General features: G+C 35.1%; 1 protein-coding gene across 3 annotated transcripts in view; it reads right to left on the bottom strand.

Moving 5' to 3' along the window:
• PTPRZ1 (protein tyrosine phosphatase receptor type Z1) overlaps nucleotides 1-25,713 on the bottom strand; it is a 163,004-nt gene that overhangs the window by 20,282 nt on the left and 117,009 nt on the right. For 2 of the 3 annotated variants that reach the window (XM_082399950.1, XM_082399951.1), the window contains 7 exons: nucleotides 25,150-25,196; nucleotides 17,398-20,956; nucleotides 12,342-12,486; nucleotides 5,881-5,972; nucleotides 2,792-2,877; nucleotides 269-289; nucleotides 4-100 (listed from right to left, as the gene is read on the bottom strand). In XM_082399950.1, coding sequence (XP_082256076.1) covers nucleotides 4-100; nucleotides 269-289; nucleotides 2,792-2,877; nucleotides 5,881-5,972; nucleotides 12,342-12,486; nucleotides 17,398-20,956; nucleotides 25,150-25,196 — 4,047 coding nt within the window. The remainder of the gene's footprint in view (nucleotides 1-3; nucleotides 101-268; nucleotides 290-2,791; nucleotides 2,878-5,880; nucleotides 5,973-12,341; nucleotides 12,487-17,397; nucleotides 20,957-25,149; nucleotides 25,197-25,713) is intronic. The other variant, XM_082399952.1, reaches the window with a different exon arrangement.

Below are 25,713 nucleotides of genomic sequence, written 5' to 3'. Positions count from 1 at the left end.
TACAGGCAACAATATTTATGTATCGGTTCTTGTGCTTATTGTCAGGGTGATTGGAGCTGTCTGCTGTGATACCTAAATCAACAGTACAGCTCTGCACCTCCTGTAAAGAAATTGTACGCATAACGTTTTAACACACATCCTTTCAAACAAAGTGCCTTAAAATATACTACAGAAGACAAAACAAACAAAACAATCTATCCAAAAATTATTTTTTATATGTTACAACTATTTCTTGGCTAAAAGAAAATGCAGTGAAATAATGCCTTACCTGGTAAAACTCTTTCAGTGTCTAATGAGGGAATGAATGCCAAAAAAGTAAAGAAATCAAATTCCACAGCACACGACAAATGAGAAAAGAAAGTGTTCATATTAGGTTTACAATGGAAAACCATGATCATGCAATAAATACATTTGTCAAATACTAACAAAACAATGTTTCAAACAGTTGCATGCAAATCAAAACTTCTGTTTGGAACCTTAACATTATGTAAAAGGAAAAAAATAACACTTTTAAAAGGGGACAGTGGTATAATAATATGATGAATTTTAAAAATGCTGATGAGAAAAACCACATACTTGATGACACATTTTAACATACTAGTCAGATTTACTAATATTCAAATATAATTGTATTTGATCATGATAGAACTATTTAAAACTGAATTAGTACATTTTTTTTGTTTGTTTATTTTGAGTAATTTTAAAGAGTAAACAGTTTCCTATTAGGTGGTCTGTAGAGCTGTCAAAACATTAGAAATCTCCTGAAATTTTTTTTTATCATATATACTATGTCTTTTGAAACAAAATTTAGATAGTACTACTTTCTACATATTTAATTAGTAGACCTCTCCATTTCTCTTTTAAAATGAATTAAAATCCTTCCCAGGGATGTCTTCTATCTAAATATATTAGTTTGGAATTTACAATTATTTAGTACATATTAAGATAATAACATGAAAGCTTTATAATTTTTGAGAAAGTATATAACTTAAATATAAATCTGATTCATCAGCAAAATGGCTCAGCCTTTCACTAAACAAGCTTTTAAGGCCTCTTCTGGAGCAAGTCATTCTGACTCTAGATTTAAAAACAATTTAATATATGAACCACTGAAAAGGTGTAGCATTATTAGTTATTAAGCTAACTATTAAGTTAATGAAAAGTTTTCTTCAATCAGACTGTGAGTTAAAAGCAATGGAATTAAGAAAATACTTTTTGAGTAAAAATGTGAGGTTATTTTATTAATTTAATCATTATGAACTGCTTAATAATATTCAAAATGACTTTATAGCTGTGAAAACTGTGAATCTGCCTTTGTATATATGCTTATCAGCAACTTTTACAATAAAGTGTCTATTTTTCCTTATGGCTTTTAACATCTGGAAGATTAGACACACCCTTAGCATTTTCTCCCTTTTGCAACTATGATTTTGTTTGATGGATGCCTGATAGTTTCTACAAGTTAATACTGCACCACCCAGTAACCTCTATTATGGTAGGAAAAAATAATTTGATGTTTTAAAAATATAATTCTTCATATTATTCCACTTTACTTAGTAGTCACTTCACACTGCTTTCTTATTCAATGTAGCTATGACTTAGACTTCTTTTAAGATTAAATTAGCTGATTCCTACTGTTTTTAATTTAGTGAAAACGTATATTTCATTTCTCTTTCCTTTGGTTTCTTAAAGCTTTCTGATCTCTGGCATTTTGCTTCCGTAAATACGTTCTTGTTGATCTGATTCGTGGGGAGCAGTTTCTGCGTATATTAGGGACGGTGGTATATCCTCTGATCAGGATCAGACCTCAAAGGGCTTCAAAGAGGGAGGTCAACTGAGCACTTGGGGCTGAGGTGAGGAGGCAAAAGCAATGTGATGCTTCCTGAAGGGGAGAGGCTGGGGAAGGGGTGGGGATCCCTCGATTTCTAGAATGGAAAGGACATGAATGTTAGGTTTGAATCCCAACCCTGCTATTTATTAGTTGCTAATTAACTTCTGTGGAAGTTGATTTCATCAGCAATATGAATAGAAATAAAAACAAATAACTTCCAGAGTTGGGTGAAGGTTGAATGTAGAAGCATCTAGTACAATGATCGGCATATTAGGGAGTGCTCAATAAGAGTAACTTTGTGTTTTGTGGTTATTATTGTTAACTGTTGGTTTCTGGCACCCTATTTTGAAAAAGCTCCTTAACTGACAGTTCAGTGGGCCATGATAAATTTGCAGTAAATTTCTCTGCCCCTACCATCTAAGAGTGTTTTACAGAATAATACTAGAAAAATTTTCACTGATTGTGAAGTTCAAATGTTTTTTAGAAATGCATATTTTCTTCAGAAGATGGGGTTTTACCTTGTATAATATTTATTATGTCTTGTACAATAAGTGCTTCTGCATTTACACTGTTGTAATCCTTACAATTAAGAGCTTGTATGTACTTTGGCTGAAAATTATGAAATTTACTAGTTTACTATAATTTATATAATTTAGGAAATTAAAAGGAATCAGTGTTACTAATTCAGATTAAAAAAAGAATACTAGAGTTCTGATTTTATGGGAGAGAATTAACAATGTTTTTGTTTTTTCCACTATTACAACTTGAATTTTAAAATGGAAAACCAATTTTCTAAATTGTATGATAACCATAACACATATCCTAAACACATAATTGATTATGGAACTAATAATCTTGCTAGAAGTGAAAATGGTTTCAATGTCAAGAAATAGCCTATTGCTGAATTTTAAAAATTTACTATTTTCCATATTATTTAAAATAGACATATTAAAATCATACCTCAAATTCTTCAGTAAACCCACTACTTGCATGTAAGTCTGCAACATGCTTTGGAAAGTGCTTTACTGGAATTGCTCCAACATCATCTAAGTGAATAAAAAAAAATCAGGTTGGAAAGGATAATTCAACAGAAATAAATGTGCCTCTCATTTATAGAGATTTATAAAGAGGCTTCTTCTAAAACAACTTCAAAGTTCACTTATTCCTATAATCCCGACTGAATCTATGTTCAAAGAAATATTCAGCAACAATTACCAATTTTCTCTATATTTACTTTCAATCATAACCTGCATTTTAGAATTCTGATTTGATCAGGAATCTCTTTTCCTTTCATACTCTAAAGAGAAACTTAATTTTCAATGTTAAGTTATAAATAATACCACAGCCTCACTTCTTATCAACGGAATGCATCTCTTTATGGATAACTTTCTTTAACATGAGTGGGAGTTGCCTGCAAATTCTGGGAAAAAAATGCAGAAATAATATATTTTCAATTTTAACCTGGACTAAACATAATATATAGTGCAATTTCAGTTTTATAAAATTGTACAGTTTAATGCCTCTCCGTTAAATAGTCAGATGTTTACATTTGAAAACATTTTTTCCTTCTTTCTATAAATAATAGAAAACATTTATATGCAGACTATTCATTAAGGATAATGTCAAAAACCTTTGGGACTTTTAATCTGTAAAATTTCAAGAATTCTAACTTGAAAATATGCTATGTAAACAAAGTCATTGGATCTGTTAACTAATTGTGAAGGGGCCAAATTATTTTACCTGGTTCTGTTTTTTTCTTTTTTTTTCCTGGAAAGACTTTCTTAGATTAAACATATTACTAGTTCACAGCGTGCAATTTCACAATTTCCTTCCTCTGACAAGGAAACATCAAACACATTTCACTAGAACCAGTTATTTACATCAACAGATGTTCAGCATCTAGGCCATTTAATATTTTTAAGCTTCAGTTACCAAGAATTTGTTGATTTAAAAAAAATTAGAATCCATCTGTTCTCTTTTAGATGAGTATACCTGAATACTAAAATTGAATTAGCGAGTTAACCTTAAGAAACACTAGACAAAGGTGCAATTCCACCTTCACACCTACAGAAGGATCTTGCCTAGAAGTAGCTTTTATAATTAGACAAGAAAACAGAAATAATTTGTCACATTTAAATCGTTAGTTCTCCTAGTAAAGCTTCGTCAAAACCACGGATATTATCCTGCACAGCTAACCTCTTTCCACAAGCAAACTGACTACTTCTCATTTGCCATCATGTCTTTTGGTAATTCTTTTACGAATTGGTCTGCAAGTAAAAGGAGGAGATGCTCTTGATCACCATTCTTCTAAGAAGTAAAACAGGGAATTCTGGATTTCCTGGACAACCTGATTTTGGATTATTTTATTTATTGTTAATAATAAACTGTGTTGGACTTTGGATAATGGTATAGTTAATTTGCATACCCACACTGACAGGATATGTAGAAGAGGTATGTTTGAAAGTGAAGGGAACTAAACACAACAGATAACCAAGATCAATTGGTCTCAAAATTCGAAATATGTTAATGAGAAATTGTGCTGTGCTAAAAGAAAGAATTTTAATATAAACTAGAAAAACAAAACAGTGGTGGTTAAAGACACAGAACTGATAGAGTTGATAAAAGAGGTAAAAGAGCAAAACACTTCTTATTCCTATGCCTGTTGCAAATTACAAGGAAAATGCTTCCCTTCTTTTTGTTTTTTAAATCATGAGACTTCAGAAGATAACTTCATGTAGAATTTGAGCCTCAAGCAATAACATATGGCATCTCAGACAATTTAAAAAGAGGCTTCTGTACAAAGATATAGAGTGGAATGTTTCCATTTGCTTTCCCTGGTTTGGTGACTCTCCATGTCCTTGTCTCGTCCTCTGTCCTCCAGTTCTGCTTCCTTAATTCGCACATTTCTAGAAAACTTTTTTTTTTTTATTGTTACCACTTTTCATTTTGAAATGTTATAAGATGTTAATTCAGTAAGTGTCTGTGACCTTAGTTACAGTGTGAACTCTAGGGTCAGTAAGGGTCTTAAAATGACCCTGGTTAATTCTTGAATATTGTTAACTAGGTAAGTTCTGCTAAAACAGTTGATGTTTTCCCAGGGATACAACTGACATTTTTACTTAAAGTATTTCCGGCAACCACACATTCTTTGTGCTCATGTTTTTCTTGTACCCTCACCACTTTAAAATTTCTTTTTTTTCCCGTAATGTAGTTAAGAAACCTTTTCACACATACACTCAGATAATCAGAAGGGAACTAAACTTTATCCTTATTTCTGTGGTTTTTGTCCTGTCCATCCTTACTGCAATGATTTAGTCTGACTTTTGTTGTTTAGGTTTCCATTGAAGGAATGCAAATGACTGAAAGTCAGCATTATTCCTTACTGATATTTTATTGCTATAAATATTTATGTTCTTTAACATATAACATCTGAACAACTATAAATTATTTTGCCACATCACCTGTATGGTTAAGACTGTTCAAAACATTCTTTTTATTAATTAATTACTTTAAAAAAATTAATTAACTAATTTATTTATTGGCTGCGTTGGGTCTTCGTTGCTGTGCACGGGCTTTCTCTAGTTGTGGTGAGCTGGGGCTACTCTTCATTGAGGTGCGTGGGCTTCTCATTGCGGTGGCTTCTCTTGTGCAGCATGGGTTCTAGGCACGCAGGCTTCAGTAGTTGTGGCACGTGGGCTCAGTAGTTGTGGCTCACGGGCTCTAGAGCACAGGCTCAGCAATTGCGGTGCATGGGCTTAGTTGCTCCGAGGCATGTGGGATCTTCCTGGACCAGGGCTCGAACCCGTGTCCCCTGCATTGGCAGGCGGATTCTTAACCATTGCGCCACCAGGGAAGTCCCAAGAATGTTCAAAATTAACAAGAACAACTTATAAACCTGATACCTGATACATAATATTTTGGGCAACACAAACATTTACTAATCTACATTATAGGCATTTGCAAAGTACTCCAATAAGGAAAAACCTTCCAACATCACGCTTTTCATTTAACATCTACCAGCTACTCAGGGTCACACTTTAAGCTATTACCTGAAATTGGAAAGATAGGTGTTGGAGGTGTGGATATTACTCGAGGGGATGTACTGTCCTCTAAGTAAAAGTGTGCAGTCTGGAAACATTTCCTGAAAAGAAAAGAAAGCAATTTATACTACTAGCTGGCATGGTCAGCAAGACAACTTCCAAGATGCTTAAAGATTATGACAGAGATCTCCAGAATTAAAACATAAGTGGAAATCATCTACTTATCACCTACTTTTACAAAACACAGTTATTAGAGAATTTTATAGCCTCCAAATTTATCTCAGCTTTACCTGTACCAGATGAAGAAGAGTGAGCAGATATCAGACATGGTATAAGCAGAGATGACACTTGAACTTGGCAGTTGGTGCCAAGGAGTAGGACACCTCCATGCCCTAGTTACTCTTCCACTGTTGCCGTATACCAGGATGTCCTGCCATCTTGGACAGGACCAGAGTGGAAAAGAAAGCCTGTCCAAAGCTATTTTCACTCAATATTTAAGGGACCATGCCGTTCTGAGGATATTCAGCTGCTAGCAAAAGGCAGCAAGCTGTGACCATGTAGAAATGAAATTCTACTGTGGTAACATTTTGATGAAAAAAGAAGGCAGCTTTATATTATAAGTATGATAATGAAGTAATAACAAAACGAAGTGAGGAAATAGTGAGCATATAACCAAAAACAGGGGTGATTTTCTCGCCAACAGATGCTAGCCTTGATGAGAGTTTTGAGAATGAATATATTTGGAATCAATGACAACCATGACCTAAAATGTCACCTGAATCTATTTTCATTCAGATAATAAGAGTAACATCTCTCACTACAAACAATTGAGAAGAGCAAAGAACCAACTGCTGCTGTAAACTAATGCAAACTATCCTTAATTTAAATTTTTTTAAAATTAATACTGCTAATGACACTCTTTGATGTGGGTCATTTAATTTATTTGAAGCATTACTCATGAGTGGTTAAGTTTAAATGGAAAGATCTGTTTGAGTGAAAATGCCATCTCATTTTCCATTTAAAAGATCCAAGCAACAGGATATTTATCCTAATGAGCTTTAACATAACATTTGTTCTTACATGACACACTTCAATTTGTGATTTTTTTTCAATAATCATTTTCCTGCATAGAATTCTTCAGTGGCTTCCCACTGGAATTAGAATGATATTCCATTATTTCAGCAAGGGCTGTAAGACCCTCTGCCACCTGGTCCCCTCGCACCCCAGCAGTTTCACCTCCTACAACTCCTTCCTGCACCCACTAGGCTCTAGCCCACCGGTCCTTTCTTTCTCCCTCTAAGAAACCCTACCAGGATCATCTCAGGGCCCTGGTTCTGGATGTCCCCTCTGGCCACTTGCCTCTTTCCCATCATTTATGCATTGGCTAAAATGCCACATCCTCTGAGAGTCCTTCTCTGACCACCTGAGCTAAAAGTACCAGCCCTGCCAGCCAAGTCACTATTCTTCCCCCTTTTGTTTGCTTTATGGCACTTATCACTATCTGAAACACTTTATTTATATATTTGTTTATTCATGTTTCATAATTTTAGTTGGTCCTCCCTCACCAGAATGTAAGCCCCCAAAGGGCAAGGTACTTTGTCTTAAGGCATTGTTAGTCCTCAGTGCTAAGAATAATGTCTGGCATGCTGTAGGTGCCCTGAAATATTTGCTCAGTGAATTCACTGCTATAATTATGAATAGTACAAAATTATATAATGTCACAAACCAAAAAAAAAAAAAAATTCAAAGGTGACGATATGCATAGCAAAAAACTAGCCCTCTGCTGTGATGGTATAACCTTTAATAATCAAGCTTGTGAGACCATAGATAACTGACAGAACACAGGAATGTCTTCAACAGAGAAGAGGTGATGTAGGAGGAAGACGAGTGGATGTAGAATCAACTGCAATGTGGGGTCAAAGGGACCCTGAGCGAGGTTCATATCCTGGAAAGTGGAAAGAGCATGGCAGACTAATGAGAAATGGGAAAGATGAGGTCACAGGTCTCATGATAAAGAAACTGTCCTACTGAAAGTCCACATTTGAGCAGAATTGACACCAGACTGGAGCAGGAACTACAGGGAAAGCGTGGCTTACCTGTGTAACCACAGATGCAGTATTTTCTGACACACTGATATGAAAACACTGGATTTGATACACCTGCTTTTAAGATCACTGAATGAAAACCTCCTTGATTCCTCTAAAATATGGTTACACAAGCCGGTTGAAAGGGTTTCTATTTATTTTTCAATGAATCTTAAAGTTGTAAAACACCTTAAGGGACCTAGTGCAATATCACAGCTGACACAAGAGTCCCTTCCCTAGCATCTCTGACATATTAAAAAGACCCAGTTTGAATACCTTCAGTGACAAGGAGCTTACTTCTTTATGAACCATCTTTAGTTACTAGACATTTCTTGTACTAACTCAAAACTCATTCCCTTGTAAGTATCTCCAAATGGTACCCAAAGAGGAGACCCTGCTGTTCCAATGTTATGCCTCCTACTGCTGATATTTTTTTTGTATCGAGCCCCAAATCTATCTCCCTGTTACTTTGACGTATTGGCTCTCGTTCTGTGCCTTACAGAATTTTAGATTATAGTACCCCAAATCTTTTAATACCTAAACCCTACCTATCTGTGGTCCAAACCTTTTTTGACTTTTCTCCTTGAAGTTTATATCCAATAACACAAACATGTTGTAGATCATTGAACATGTCTTTTCCTGCTCTAACTCAGTATTTCTCCTCCCTGCTTTAAACATGGTTCTCCTTCTGACCAAAATGCCTCAGTCACTAATGTGCCATGCAAACACTTCCTTTTTAAAGACAACTCAGTGGTTTCTTCTTTGTGAAACAGCCTCTCATTTCCTAAGCAGACTCTTGCACTCCAGTTTCTGTTTCTACTGTACCCAACGCAAATCTCCATTCACACTCACCTTAGGACTGCTTTGAAAACTATGCTTAATTAATCCAAGGATGACCTTCACTTCCTGGACATTATTCTCCATTATTTTATTTTAAATATTTTAATTAATTGGTGGTTATAGTATTTTGCAGTATATTTGTTTTGTGCTTTTATCCTCATTATGTTTTTTTTTTAAAGATGGGGCCATATCTTTTGATGTATGTAGACTCAATTTTTAATACAATGTCAGGAGTACAATAGGTATTAAGTGTTGAATGATTAGATGGATTTCCAGTAGTAAGTAAATTCCACCAACCATAAAGTATTCGGCTGCACCCTAGACTCTCTTGCCTACCTGAGCCTCAAATGAGATTAACCTAAAATTTCAAAACATTTGGGAGGGAGAGGTGGAATACATAGCTAGAGAAAAATGAATGGATAGACGGATGGATGGATGGATAGAGGATGTGTCTGAGAGAATGGGAAGAAGGTAACATCTCTTAGAATAGGAAAAGGTAAATTAAAACATATTAGTATAGTGGTTTAACATGTTGCTAATATTCATCGTAGTATCTGGGTATATACCAGCTCTATACTTTTGAGCTATGTAATCAAACATTTGTTGGTTTTAGAAAATAAGTGGTCTTGTAATGTTACTTGCATTAATAAGTAACAAAAGAATCTTATAAATCATACCAACAATCTTAAAAGTGGGAAAAATTAAAATTAAAATAGTACAGGATACATTCTGGATGAAGATCATCCGTACATGGCTTAGGTACACTGTATAGTACAGTCTTACCTAGGAAGTGACATTCCACTTAAAAGGCAGCATGGTACTGGGAGGCCTCCGTTCTGGGTTGGTAGCTACTAGTGACCCACAAATTTAAATTTAAGATCAAGAGAGAATTCATATTGCTTCTCTTCCCACTCTCCCCAGCCAGAACAAGTGTGTCTGTGGAGAGTTCTGTTCTATATAGCTTTTGATGGAGTGCTGTTTTGTTGAATATAGCCTTGGTATTTTTCAGATTCTAACTATTAAAAAAGCTCTCCAAAATTTACCCTTTGTTGTCTTTAAAAAGAACTTTTTGAAAATATTCCTTATGGAAGTAATTTTGCATTTTAAAACTTATGATTTGGCTCACATAAATTATACCTTAAAACATCTGGAAAATAATTTCAAGGCATATTATTTAATGTATGACAAGACTCAATATCTATGGTCCATCTGTTCTGTATCAGCAGTGAATGTCTTCACATCTATGTGCTAAGTGTTGATAACTATGTCTCCTGCTAATTATCACTCAGCCATGAGGAAAAAAGTGATGACTGTTTTAAACTTATAGACATAGGTCCTATCAATCAATAAATAATCTGATTATTTAGTTTACACCTTTTCATCACAGTATTTAGAATTAAAAGCTAGAAATGTGTAATTATGATTCCATTTTTTTTGGATCCTTATACAAATATGAAACAGCATTCATCATGCTGTATTCATCACAGAGACCCTAAAGAAAGTCTGACTGCAATCTTAAAGATGATCTTTCCCCCCAAATGGTAAAAAGAGGAAAGTTTCATTCCTAGATGGGTAAGTGACTTGCCCAAGGCCATATAGCAAATGTCAGGAAGAACTGGGAAAGGGATCCAGATTTATCACCTCTGATTTTTTCTTTCTTTCTGCTACGACATGCTTCGTCTCAAGGTTTACACAAAACATGAGAGACCGAGTTAGATAAATTAGACAAAAGAGAGGATTTATTATACCACTTTGCGATTATTTTTTCTTGTAAAGAATTAGGTCAGAAAAGTGTTTTAATATATAAACTGGAAAAACATATAAGGACCATACACCTATTCGGACTCTTGTTGGTACGCCATTAGATTTTTAAACCTTTCTACAGGCTGTAGTTTCCACAAAGGTCGAAAATGTTTCCATGTTGGATAGTGAAATCATACTGCTCACAAATGCAGCTACACTGGAATTTGAATAATTCACGCAAACCTTGAAGAATGCACTAACATTGTCATTTTATAATTCAGCAAATAATACCCCTGGTGTATTCATGTTACTGATCTAAACAGTTGTATTTGGAAGTGAATCAACTTCAAATGGTTGTGAGTTGGACAGATATGTGAAATTTGTAAATGGGTAGGTAAGAGTAACAAATCTTATCAGGACATTTGATAGTTAGATATAAAATATATACATAAAACCCTAAGAGTGCTCATATTTTAAACTAACACTCTGTACTCAAGTTACATAAAACCCTGCCTGGAATGCCCTTCTCCTTCAGCTCCTCTTTCTGAATCCTGTTCAGCTCAAGCCTGACACTTTACATTTACCCCGCCCATTCTGGCTTATCAAGATCCCTTTTTCTCTGACCTCTCTTAGCATCAGAGATTTCAGCTGCCATGCATACACTTTTGTGTAATTTTTTATAAATTTTGCATGGAAAATTCTTTCTCCTCAATAAGCATAAATTTCTTGACAGTGGTGATTCTCATTCATTCATTCATTCCTTCTCTTATACTTTCCCATAGTAGTTCACAGAGTACTAGGCACATGGGAAACAGTCAATAAACATACTAAATATTTTTGAATAAACTGAGAGAATATATTTTGGAATAACGCAAAGAGTGGTGATATGAACTTACAGACAGAGGTTGCTAAAAAAAAAAAGAAATTGATTATAAATCTTCTGAACAAAATTCTCTTTTAAAACAAAAGTATAAAGTACTAAGCTATAGCCTTTCTTAGTTTACAGATATGATTCCTTATATCATCATAAAGTCCTTGTTTTCCAACAGACACAGTTATAACAGTTATACTGATTTACATTGTGTCCCTAGTAAACTTATTACTTTGCAGTGTGTTCTGCTTGCTGTAGGATGGGAAGCTTACAGTGGGTACAATTTTCCTTGTCCTTTAAAGGTTTCAACAGATTATTGATAAGAATGAAGCTATATCTCATCCTCAAGGCAAATTATAATGAATTTAAAAATCCCATCCATCTTAATATAGTCATTTACTTTATTTTCAAATTATATTTAGATTTTAATGCTTAATTTTTATTTTTGTGTATGGGTTACCATTTTTTGTATTAGTATGCAATTGATATGTATCTTGTACAAAATCTGCTGCTATAAAAGTATATTTCACTATATCAAAAACTATGTTTTCTAAAATAATAACTTTTAAAGTTATAACAGCTGGAGCATTTAACTGAGAAGCTTAGATTTATATTAAATGCTATGATAATGTTTGAATGCTAATTAGATTAATATGAAAGTGCAACTGTCAAAATACTGTATTAAATATTAACTGAAGCCAAAGTTCCTCCATTTCGCCTTTAATTGTTTGACAGAAGTATGAAGAACAGTCAAATCTTTTATTTTTATGTCTTTGGATTCACAAATTCACCTTACTCATAGTTATCTGGATAAATTAATGGTAGCTCTCAAGTAAAGGGAATTTTGCATATGCTTTGAAAAGCATTCAGGTAAAACACAGGCAAAATCTGAGCTTTATGAAATGCATATCCAAAATAAACGCTCAACTTACCTCCAGTAGATGAGAATACCCACAAGAACCACTAGACAGATAAAAGTCAGGGCTGACACGATCACAAGGGGTATAACTGCCTTCTTCTCGGATTCCAACCCCTCAGCTAGACCAATACGAGACTCATGGCTACTATTACTGGCCTCTGTAGTCGGAGAAAATTGAGAAAGTTGATATTTAAGCTTAAGGAAAAGCACAACATTTTTCAACCGAATAACTGCAATCTTCATTGCTGTTTGCTTACCTTTAAAATTTCGACTCTATGAGACAACCAATGTCTATGATCATAAGCTAATTTAAGTAACACAAAGCTTAAAAAGTAAGGCAGGCTATCCAGTTGCAAAATAAGTGAGTCATGGGAATGAAATATACAGTGTGGGGAATTCAGTCAATAACTATGTAATATCTTTGTATGGTGACAGATCGTAAGTAGACTTATTGTGGTGATCAATTTGAAATGTACAGAAATATCAAATCACTATGTTGTGTAACAGGGACTAACATAGTGTTATAGATCAATTATACTTCAAAAACAAACTAATAAACTCACAAAAAAAGAGAAAAATAAAGTAAGTCAGCCTATTAGAGCTGAAGAACTATAATATCCCAACAAAGACTGGCACCCTGGAAGAGGTGCCATGGCAAGAAGTACAATATTGCCTTGAAAAGCTTATTAAAAGGGAAATGAAAATATTAAAATAAGAAAACTATTCAGTTTTTAAATAAAATGATCAAGAAAAACAGTGCTACTTACTGAATCACCACATATAATCTTGATTTCCCAAAATTAATTGTAATGGAAATATTTTTAATCCCACAGTTAGGTAAATAATTAGGAGCAACTAATAATTTCATGAAGAGAGACTCTTAGGATAACCCTCCTTACATTAGGATAACCCTTCAATCCAGCAAACTATTTAACATTTAAACGTAGGTTGCTTTTAAGATGTTATTTTGAATGCCCTTCTTACCAACTGTTTTTCTTTATCAAAAATAAAAATACTATTGCATGTAAATTGAAGGAATGCACAGTTCTAAGAAATTCTTTTTAAATATGCAAGTGTAAGTTATGAAAAAGTCTAAATTCTGTCCTTTGGTTAATTTTAAAAGATGGCAAATAACTATTTTTGTGACCAGTCAGGTACATTATTATTCTAGCATTTTCAAAATCACTGCAACTGAAGCTATCATTCTAAGTTGTTAAAAAAAATCTTCAGAACTGCAGGGTGTCAGTGGCCAGTCACAATTCTTCCCTTTTACTTTGAGGTGTGTGCAGTGTGAAACCAAGATGATTGAACATTAGAACCATTCTACCAGGATGATAGGCTGACACTGCTACAAAGTAACAGCCCTTATCCTGTCTACCTGTAGAACTTCTGGAATAACTAAGTTTAAGCTCCTCATCAGAGTCTACATTGCCTCCTACACATTTGGTATGTTTGGTGCTTTTATATCAAGTATCTTACTCTTAGTGATATGAGACAACAACAATCTATTTAATTGAAAATATTATCAATTTAGTTGAAAATATTTGAGAATAAATTTGAGAGTCACAAATTCATAAATATAGCATTGAAATATATCTAACTGGAGAGAACTTAAGAGTTAAAATGACAGCTTCCTTCTGTAAGGAGAGATGATGCAGAAAGGGTCAAGAATTTAATCCACTCATATAGGAAATGCATCTATAAGTGACAACCAAATGTCCCAAGATGTTTGTTTTTATAACTATGGAAGGATTTGCTAGAAAAAAGCAGAATTCAAAGTTGTGACTAGAAATAATAAAGCTGTATAAAAAGTGGGAATATTGTAAGTCAACTGATCCCTGAGCTGTGGTTAACGTTCTTGTGAGAGAAGGCTGAACTTTACCTTTTATTATGTTAATCATATGCTCTGGTCATTACATATTGTAGGGAGACTCATCTAGAAGCCTAAATAACCTGACGGTGAATGTACCGGTATTTTTAAAAGAAATTTAGGAAAGCATCTTGCTTTATACACAACTGTCTTTACATTGTTTCTATTGTAATTATTGTTACCTAAGTAGAAAGTTTGTGGTTAACAAAGGAAATAAGCCACTTAGCAAAGTCCCTGGTACCTAGAAATTACAAATGGAGGTTAGTATTATTGTCTATTTCAGTCATACTTGAAGTGTGTCCCCCAGAATAGTGGCATCGGCATCACCTGGAACTTGTTAGAAATGCACGTTTTCGGCCCCTCTCCAACCATCCCAAATCTACTGAATCAGAAACTCTGTGGGTAAGACCCAGCAATCTGTGTTTTAACAAGTCCTCTGGGTGATTCTGATCCACATTAAAGTTTGAGAACCAATGATGTACATTAACTTACATACAAAGTGAGGTTATATAATTATACTGGTCTTCAATGACCACAAATATTCACTGCAGTATGTATATAGGTGTATGTGTATATATATATGTATCTAGATACATCCACATCTCATTTATATTGATGTATGTGCATACATATATATGAGATATGTCTGATCAAATATGTGATACATATGTAAGATATATAACACATAAAATATATAACAAATTACCACATATATATCATACACTCTATATACATGCATTATACACACACATGCACACACACAGAGTCCTGTATATAGACTTTTCTCATAAGTTCTCTGGGATGTCTGATTTTAAAACAAACCTTTTAATTAGGGAGTTAGAATGATAAATCCATGGTAATTACATATAATGAAACTTAGATATTTTATATAAGATCAGATACCACATGAAAGTAGACAATCCACTGGCTGCTTTGTATATACTATAATGAGGAACAACTACTTATACTGATTTTTATATTCATTAGTTGACACTAAATATCTTTTTGGATATGGCTCCGTAGTGTATATGAGTTACCTAAATGATATGACAAAAATGCGCTAATAGACAATTAGAAAAAAAGAACTAAGATTAATATTTTAAAATTCACTTTGAGAATAAAACAGTAGAATTTTGGTATTACAAATTAAGCATTATATATATCTTATTGTTCTCAATCATGAAAACGTAGTCCCTAAGAGACAGACACCAATGACACATGTTTCCAGTCTCAGTTTTTTATTAACTCCCTATGTGACCTAGATCAAGCAATCTAGTATCTTTGGGACTCAGTTTATGCAATCATAAATTGCAGATACTAATATCTGCCTTATCTATATTACTTTGATAAGCATGTCTTGTAAATTATTCTACATTCTAGAAGTAGGTAATAAAATGATAAGTTTCAGAATTAGTCTATATGCATTTGATAAAGAGGCATATTCAATTATTGGATAAGACAGACTACATATGATTTTTTTACAGATATGTTTTAAAAATAGGCAAGAATTTTCCCCTAATCCTGTATGATCTTATTTACTTCATTAATTATGTTACTTGCTGCTGTTAGATGTTATATTTGTATTTTCTCCTCATCAGTGGGAGAACATACTCAAATTAAATAAATCTAGTTAGTGCATTGAAGAGAAATTGCTAAGTTTTAGTCAATAATTTAAGGTTTGGCATTTTACAGTACATATAGTCTTTCCATAACAGCATAATCTAGCAAGAACATACAGATGATGTCACTACCTAAAAAGAAAGAAAAATGGATGGATTCCTGATTTTTTTTCTAAATAAATCTAATACAAATTAAAAAAACACAAGAACTATATTTGAAGCCAGATAACAATTCATATACATGGCAACACTAATGAAATATGGTGATTCATGAATTCCTTACTCATTTTCACATAACAGAATGTAAGTGTTTAAACTGGAACAAAGTGTTAAACAGGTATCAAGTCAGAATGTAGAAAAACTTCTCTATCAAAGTGTACAAACTTTTAATTACTGCTGCACTGAAGGAAAAGTAGATAACTAATTCAAGGGACGGAAATAACAAAGAGGAAAACTATACTAATGAGATTGCTGTCTATGTTCTGGATTTTAAATATCTACTTTTATGCAATAAGAGTGCAAGATTTACTTTAGCCTATCTTTTGACCTACTGTTGAGATTTAAATATTTTCATTGTTGATTTTAAAAATGCCTTAAAATGTAATAAAAGCAAATTATAAAACTCTTATGATCAATGCAATGAAATTATCTAGTATTTCATATTCTTAATGGTTTTGAATTTCCCCTTTTCTCCCCCAGAGGCATCTAAAGCAAACACCTGTATTTTATATGCTGCAAGTAATCTGCTAGAAGAAACATCTGGCTGATAAATTAATTTGCATAAAATACATTAACAAATGAAATGCATTTCTACAGAAAATGTTCTAGTGTTGTACATCTTGTCATACAATACCTATACATACTATGCATATTAATGGCCATTATTTAACTTCTTAGAAAGGTGTATAACAGCAAGTATAAAGTAGAATGTATTTTGTTAGTTCACACTGCCCTCTTTAGGCAACATTAAGGTAATCAAACAAAGACAATTTTTAGAAATTAAAATCTTAAAAAAAAATCTTACCATTAACTCTCAAAACTTAGCAATAGAACATTTTTTAGAGCCCCCAAGCCGATGTGGATGTGCAATTATCTAATTCCTTTCCACTGGGTGGGTCAGAGAGAGGTGGTACATATTTCGTATTATTATGAGTTTATAATTCGTTTTATAATTCAACAGAATTGGTTGACAACTTATTTTAGAATATGAGTAAACATTAAAATTAAAATCATCTAAAACACACTCCAATCTATCATTTAAAAAGCAGTGTACTGAAAATGTATTATGCACACAATAATTGGTCTCACATGTAATAGGTATCTTGCAGAATACGAAAAATTGACAATAAATAAAATCACCTTATCTATTTTGGAGAGTGTTAACTTAAGGATCAAAACACGTTGAGTATGCATTTGAAATAATGAATAAAATCATACTTTAAAAACTGTAAATTGATTTGTGAATATCTTGATTTTAAAAAATGATGGCCATTTTACCAAATTTCTCTTCCCATGATTTTCCTATTTTTTGAGGCAGAAGGCCACCACACCTCAATCTATCCCTTGGATCCATAACTAACCTGCCTCTGAAATGTTGAATACTTCTGAGTGCCTGCTAGGCGGTGTCGAGGACTGTGGGGATCCAGGAGTTATTTCTGAGTCACCTGCTTCCAGGACCCCATCACCATCTTTTTCATTAATATCTGGAAAACTGAAATCTGTGGAAGTCTCGTTATCATTAAGGCTATCTGAGGTACCTTGCCCTGATCCACTCTCTTCATCACTTGTAGGAACTGCCCAAGCTTTAGATTCTGGGCTGAAAGGAAGCAGGGCATTACCAGTCTGAATGTCATTTTCCTGTTTTCCATCATTGCGCTTGTGGGGTGGCACATGTGTTGGTGGTGATTTATCAGGACTTCTGTCCATATCAGTCTGACTGTCTGATATTACACCTGTGACTTTATTTCCTTCTTCAGAATTCTCAGACAGTGAGTATGAGACTGGGTTATTCTGATCCACAAGACTGTTTTCCTGGGTGTCTGAATCATTCATTACCTTTTCCTGTGATTCTCTATAGGAGGAGCACGACATACACTTATTTATGGCTAAGCCATCTCTATCTCTGCCATCATAATCATCACCATCGTAATCATCAGTATCACCACCATCACCACCACCCACTAAATCAGCATCAGATCTGGCACTTTGAGTCAGCTCAGAAGTTGTTCTAGAAGGAAACAGCAACTTGGTTGTGGTTACAGAGCGATCTTTGTTGGGAGAAATAACTGAAATGGAAACATACGCGTTTCCTAAAGGGACAGAATGATCAGCAGTTACAACTGTATCAGAAACAACTGTTGGGATACCAGCCAATACCTCATCAGACATAGAACCCTTGGCAGAGGTGAAGACTTCATCAGAGTAAACAAGCTTATTTATAAGCGTATCTGGTGGTGCATCAACTGATAAAACAGGAGTAGCAAATGCATGCCTTCCTTCTGGGGGGGCGGCCTGGTTAAGCTCCAAATTGGCAGTTTGGAATGACTCATCATTACTGTACAATGAAGGTACCGCTTGCTGGGAACTTTCGCTTTTAAGCAAAACTGGTTCAAAATATTTCTCACTTGCGTAAGAAATGGTTAAACCTTGAAGTGAAGCAGCGTGCATATTAGAAGTAGGCGATACATCAGAGACTGGTACAGATGTAGCGTGCAGCGTGTTTTCCCTTGAAGTGGAATTTGATGCCATGAGATGCAATATTGTAGAACTAATGTGATCAACCTTGGGGGTTTCAACCAATATTGGATCACTAGGCACAGCTGGGAGAGCAGTTTTAAGCAACGTGTCAACATCAGAAGCCTGAAAGGAAGGTTGCAGCAATACTTCAGTATTAAAAGAAGCTGAGTGCTCATGAAATAAGAGCTGAGTTGAAGGAGATAACATTTCACTAGAAGCAGGGTCAGAGGATGCTGGCTCTGAGTTTGCACTAAGCACAGGTTTAAGCGAAGTATCACCAAATGCTTGAGATACAGCGAGTGAAGACTGAACTGGAAAGTTATTTTCTGGAACTTGACTAATCTCATGAGCAAAAACCTTAGTAGCAGTAAAAGCAAGAAGCCCTGGGAGGATGCCCTTTGTGCTAGAAGTGCAAACAGGGGATTCTTGTAAAGACGCATTCAATTTATTTACATTATCATACAGGTCGGGCATGACTGTGCTTTCAGAAGGGTAAATCAGCTCACTGAAAGAAGAAATGTGTGGTTCCGTCTCATTTCCATTTATTATGTCACTTTTAGAAAGCAGCTTGTTATTATCCCCAAACATAGATGTAAATTCAGCTACAGAAACAGGTGAAGACACGTTAAGGGCTGTCAGACCATCTGTGTCAGATAAAAGAAATTCACTATCAGAGGAGGCTCCAGACCACTCCCCATCACCAGAGAGGCCATGAGTAGGCTGCAGCAACGGTGCACTTGGGGTTACTAAGGGAGACTCAGGCATCGGTACGTGGTTAGGGCTGCCAAGTAAGGAACCCTGAACAGACTCATGCACAGGTACTGCAGAACTGTAAGAAACACTGAAGAGGTATTGGGAGCCCTCATCATTAGTTAAGGCATAAGAAGGTTCAGGCCCTGAAGAACGTGCATGCATCATGACATCACTGCTGGACGGTTCAGCTTGAGAAAACATAAGCGTTTTATAAAGCACACCAGGTTCACTACCACCGAATTCCAAGGTCTCTGAGGCAGCATGAGTAGTGGTCTGATGTGACACCACATCAGAATATGGAGCAAGGCTGGGCTCTAATAGCAAATCACCCCCAGCCACTGGCAGAGAAGCATGCAGGGACACCTTATCACTCTCAAGAGCTGAAGTAACTTGTGGAAGGATTTGAGAAGCATGGTGAAACAATTCACTACCGAAGGAAGCAGAGGAAAATGGAAGCAAAGGCGCATCATCATAGGAAGACAGGATGGATTCAAATGACACACCGACACTGGGAAATACAGGCGTAGCATGCAAGGCCGAATCACTACTTGAAGCAGCAGGGGTAGTGTTGAGGATCTGATTGTCAAGCAACAAAGGGGTGACTAGAGGAAAGACTTCACTACTGTAGGAAGGTTGGAGAGGTGTCTCACCATTGTATACTGGTTGAGTTGTCTGCGGGTGTACCAGGTTGACGGTGGGGACCGAATCATGTTGTCCAGAGGATGGAGTAAAAGCATGAGGTGTTACCTCAGTTGGGAAGTAAGCAAAGGTAGAATAATGTGGCATTTCCACATCTGTGACCAAGGGACCCTGTGACACCAGTGGGCCTGGAGGAGAGGACTCAGTTGTCTTCTCAGATTCGTCAATATCCATCTCGGTGTAATTAGTCTGGAGAAAGCTCCCTCTACCTGATCCAGCATCGGGCAGTGTTGTCACATCTGTAGTACTAGGAAACCACACATTTCCATCAACGGAAGGATCCTTTAGAGATTCTTCCGAACCTGAGGAGGCTGAATCTTCTGAAGCATTTCTCGTAGATTCTGGTATAAGGACATCGTATGTGACTGCCTCTGGGATTTCTGAAGAAAACACATAGCCATGGGATATGCTCTCAGAAACGAATGGCACAGCGGAAGTTGCAGGACTGGAGCCTGAAGAATCATCGGCTTCCGTACTGAGCTTGAAATTGGTCAATAAACTCTCTTCCCCACTGATATCAGTAGATACCTCTTGAGATTCCGTTACAGAAATTGTATTTGAATATTCCACAGTCCCAGACAAGTTCATCTGTGGAAATCTGAGAACAGTTTTAGAGCCATCACTTAAAGAGGCTGAAGTGCCTGCCAGAGTGAGAGATGGTAGCTGGGTCGCAGTCTGTGAAGTCAAAGGAACATCTTTTTCTGGGTCTAATTCAGTGACTGGTTGGGAAGTGGAATCTAAGGGTGTGTTGGGAATATCACCCTTTCCAGAGAATTCGCTTCCTCTTGCTGGGGACTGGTTAGTCTTGGCCTCATTGTATTTCGTCGCTACTTGGTTGTAGTTTGTTGTGGTAGGAATCTGGGGTTCCTTTCTCCTGATTTGGTTTGTGGTACCGTCTCTACCAGGATTCACAACAGTGTCTTCTTCAGTGTTCTTTCCCTCTTCTTCCTCCTTCGAAAAACAAATAAGATTTAATGGGATATAAGGAAATAAGAGAAAAATGAAATCTTAATAATATCTTATACTGCATTATGTTGTGAATCTTCACTTGTGGGATTTTGGGAACTTCTCATAAAGCACCACCCCATAGAAGCCATGACTCTATCCTATAACCATTATTATCCACCCTTGAGGGAGAGTAACTAAACTTAATGAAAACATCTTATTTATGGCTACTTTATTTTATTTTTATTTTATTTTATTTTATTTGATGAAAGGAAATAAATTAATAAATACCACAGCTTTGAAAAGAAGACACATTGTAGTGGTATTTACTTACTGAGAGTGTTATTTAACACAGTATTTATTTTCTTGTGTTTATATTTCTCTGTTCAGTTCATCTGGCAACAAGCTAAATAGCAATTAGCTTCTTGTATTGTGAAATGGCAATGAAACAACTTACTTCAAAGACAAAAGTAGCTGTATATTCAGAATATTTCATTGTATATATTTAGGATAAATCACAATTTTTAAGCCATCATAAGAGGAAGGTTTAGGACTGGAAGAGATTTTTCGTTTTGTTTATTATTTTGTTTTAAATACTTTTCCCTGAGAATTTCATCTTAGACGGAGGCAGACATTTTAAAGACAACTTGTCAAAATATGGTTCTAGTACTGGTCATTAAATTTCGTGTTTCCTTTAGAAACACTATTCAGGTGACCCAGTCTTTCATGAACACTTAATCACTATAATGGCCCAGGAGTTATCTGGCTAGAGGTCAACCAAAACCCGTGCTTTCTTTTTTTTTTTTAAACTGTGCATTTTATAAAACATCTAATCATATGTTTAGAAAACTAAATTGCCAAACGTATCAAGATATGATATTTTTTGTCCACATGGGACATGATTTTGTAAGTTTGTTAGCACTGCCATCTATTAGACCTCTTAAGACCATGTGCCTTAAAAAAAGAAAAAAGCTACCGAGTACAAATTAGTCACTGAGAACGTGACCAATATCAGTAGAAAGAATCTGAACCTTTAACCACGTGTGCTCATGAGCTTTTGTCTCATACACACAGAAAGAGGCACTGTATGAAACACAAGCTTTCAAGCTTAATGTCTGCATCATTATCCAGAGCTTAATTATTTAGTTGGTTTTAAGTATTTTTTTTAATTTTAAGGCACATGTGACAACCCTGAGAAGTGAGTCATTAAAAATGGATATTCTCTTAGATTCCCCAGATATATTTCCTCACTAGTGGTATTTCCTGATAAAATTTTGCATTCTGTTTGATGCCTTGTTCACAAGGACAACCAGGAGATTTTACCAAATAATTTCCTGAATAAATATTCCCCTAATCTTCAAGCCCAAAAACTTCATGTAAAAGGAAATAAGAATAGTTTGCCTTGACTCGCTCTTGGTGAAAGATACTCTTCTTTCCTTAGAAGTTCTCACAAACATTTGTTTTATAATCTGATCCAGAGTTTCTCTGAGGATCAGTGTTAAACTTAGCAATATGGAGTTTCTGAACTCTTCCTCATTTTTGCAAATCTGGATATTTGCCTAGTTTTCTGGTATCACTCCACACTCTTACCCTTTATCAAGACATTCAAACTTTTTTTCTGCTCTATTCCAATCTCCATTTCCTTCTCTCCTCATTCTCAGCAGATGGCTTTCCTGGTTATAGAGAAAGTAGAAGCCACTAGACAAAAACATACCTCTTCCTAATGTTAAAACATCAAAAACCGGGACCAACGAAATCCACCCCTGCCCCTCTCATCCTGTTGTAACTGAAGAGATGTTCCCCTTCCTTTCTATTTCCTACATTTGTGTTCTAATCCATTCTCTATCATCTTCTCGGGAACTGAATACAACTATTTCCCTCTATTTTGTATTTTAAATTTTTTGCTTTCTTGAATGGATCATTCTCATCAGCTTAAACTCAGATCTCTATTTAAAAGGAACATAAAGAAAAATCTCTAATTCAACGTCTAGTATTCATTTTACCTCTCCCCTTCTCTTCACAGTAAAGTTCCCAAAACACATGTCATCTATCTTCTCTATATGATCTGACAATTTCTATCAAATCTCACAATAACATTGCTTCTCTTCCTCTTTTCTTAGATTCCCACACAAACCTCCTTTATCATCCTCCTATCACAAGCTATGTAGATGTCTATAAAACTGTTCTTAAAACATAATGCCACTCACCTTTTCTTCTATTCGATCTTTTGGAAAAAAAACTATACACACATTAAACACGCATATCCCTTTCATTGCTTTCTTTTCTAGCAGATTTTAGACTGTGAGGTTCAGATACCTCTTAGAATCTGATGAAAGTAATGGACCTTTCATTAATCCCACCCAACTAAGTCTTGTACATCTCTATGAGGTCATATTATCTCATGTCAACATTTCAAGAAGAATATATGATTCATGTTCTATGATTACTTTATACATATCTGAAACCACAAATATTTTAATGGACACTGTTTCCTATAACTTCTTATGGAGTTATTGTGAATCTCTCTTTCACTATGGTTTTGATCTGGATCACACCTGTTATCCTTCACAACTTCTATTAAAATTTTTTTATTGTAAAGCCTTGATTGTGCTGGAGATACTTTGTCTTTCAAAGTCATGCGTTCCTATTGGAAGAGAATTTGAGGAACATCTCCCAAACTATTCAATTCCATATTCAAGCTTAGAACCATCATCGATACATTCCAGATGTTTGCCAACCTCTATCATTCATTCCTGCATGAATCGATGAAAGTGAATAGTGTTATGAACTGTGTTTGTGTCCCCCCTAAATTCACATGTTGAAACCCTACACCCCAAAAGTGATGGTCTTAGGAGGTGGGGCCTTTGGGAGGTCATTAGTATTAGATGAGGTCATAAGGTGGAACCCTCATGAATGGGATTAGTGCCCTTATATTAAGAGTCATGAAGGATTGCTTCTTCTGCTCTGCTCTCCACCATGTGAAGACACAACAAGAAGTCTGTAGTCAACAATCCAGAAGGGGCTCTCATCAGAACCCGGCAGTGCTGGTGCCCTGATCTCAGACTCCCAGGTTCCAGAACTGTGAGAAATAAATGTTTGCTGTTTATAAGCCACTTAGTTCATGGTATTTTGTTATAGCAGCCCAAACTGACTAAGACACAAACCAATGATTGTAAAGATAATTTCTTTTTCTTGCCTTTGACTTGATTCTGGTAATCATTTCTAGGTATATTTATATCCACATGCATGTGCACACGTGTGTGCATGCAAACACACACAGACACACAGAGGTATCCTTAGCTGAGTTCTGTGAACTCTTGATGAAATGCGGACTGGTCATTTTGGTAAAATAGTCCTTTGTAAGAGAGAACTGCCATAAGATAAATAAATTATTGAGGTAATTATATCTGTGAAAACACAACTTAATTGCTATTTATTACGAGACAGTAGAATTAGTTTTCACAAGTTACCAGCTCATACATACATATGCACTTATGGACAAATTCATACTATCATTAACAATAGAACCTGGCTTTAACATCTAGTCTCAGTTATAATGAATAGCACATTTGGGCTTAGGATGAAATATTGAATATAAGCACAAACAGTCATTTTCTCTCTATTTCAAAAATTAAGACAATGTTAAAGTTTATAAATATCCTTAGATGCCCATTTACTTAAAGAACCTTGTGTTAACAACAGACATTTATAATATAAGTAGTCCACACAAAAATAATCAAATTAAATGGGCAAAAGAATATATACAATTTATACTTTGACTCATATTTATTATCAATCTGTCAATCATTGGTTAAGTTAGTTAAACATAAGCTGTACCAATATTAAGGATTGCTTAAATATTATTTTAGTCTTTTAGAAACATTTGAACATGAAAAAATTCCAATTTGTGGCTATAGTTCACAGCTATCATTATTTTTAAAGTTCACTGTTTTTCTAATTATCAACAAACCTTTTCTATCTCCTTTTAAAAATTATACCAATTAAAGTGTCTTCCAACTTCTTCATAAAAAAATCATGTGTATTAATTACATGTCTATCTACAAAGCTCAGCAACTAATCCCACAAACAATGAATAATGCAACATGAACTTTTTATTAATGCAACGTCTGAAACCTAACCGGTAATTCAAACCAGACTTTTTAATTTTAAAGCACTTGAATAAAAAGTAGCTATGATACCTTAATTATTTCTTCAGTTCCAATTAATTCAGGAAAGAGGTCAAGTTCTACAAAATTAAAAACAAAATTATTAACATTTTTATTCAACTATTTCAGCCTTATGGGTCAACCGTTGGATGGAAAGAGGGAAAAGGGGAAAAAAAGACTGTTAGTTTGGAAAATACAGAATTGCCCAAAATAAAAATTTTGAATTTCAGTTTTCAAGACTACTGAATGTTACATAACACAACACTACATAAACGTACAGGAAACTGCACTCAAAACCTTCATCTCTATCCTCCAACTCCAACTCCCTTCCCTATTCTCACCCTAACTGTGATTGAAGCTAAGAAGGGAGAAGGGGACAGTGAGGCTGATATTACTGGGTGTAAAGAAACCCAAGTAATTTTTCATCAGTGTAGACTTTCATTCTTAGCATAGCTGATAAAAGCATAGTTGGGAAAATGCCAGGGGAGAATTGACGGATTTATTTTCTTATTCAACTACTTATTCCTCAAGGTCCACTTCTGACTGAAGATCAAGTAGGTCTTTTTTATTCTTCAGATTTGGGCTCATACGTATTTG

The sequence above is a fragment of the Balaenoptera borealis genome (genome assembly GCF_965194805.1).
Source record: "Balaenoptera borealis genome assembly, chromosome: 7".
In the NCBI taxonomy this organism is placed as follows: domain Eukaryota; kingdom Metazoa; phylum Chordata; class Mammalia; order Artiodactyla; family Balaenopteridae; genus Balaenoptera; species Balaenoptera borealis.
The sequence above is the reverse complement of the archived record's forward strand: the minus strand, read 5'-3'. Positions and strand labels throughout refer to the sequence as shown.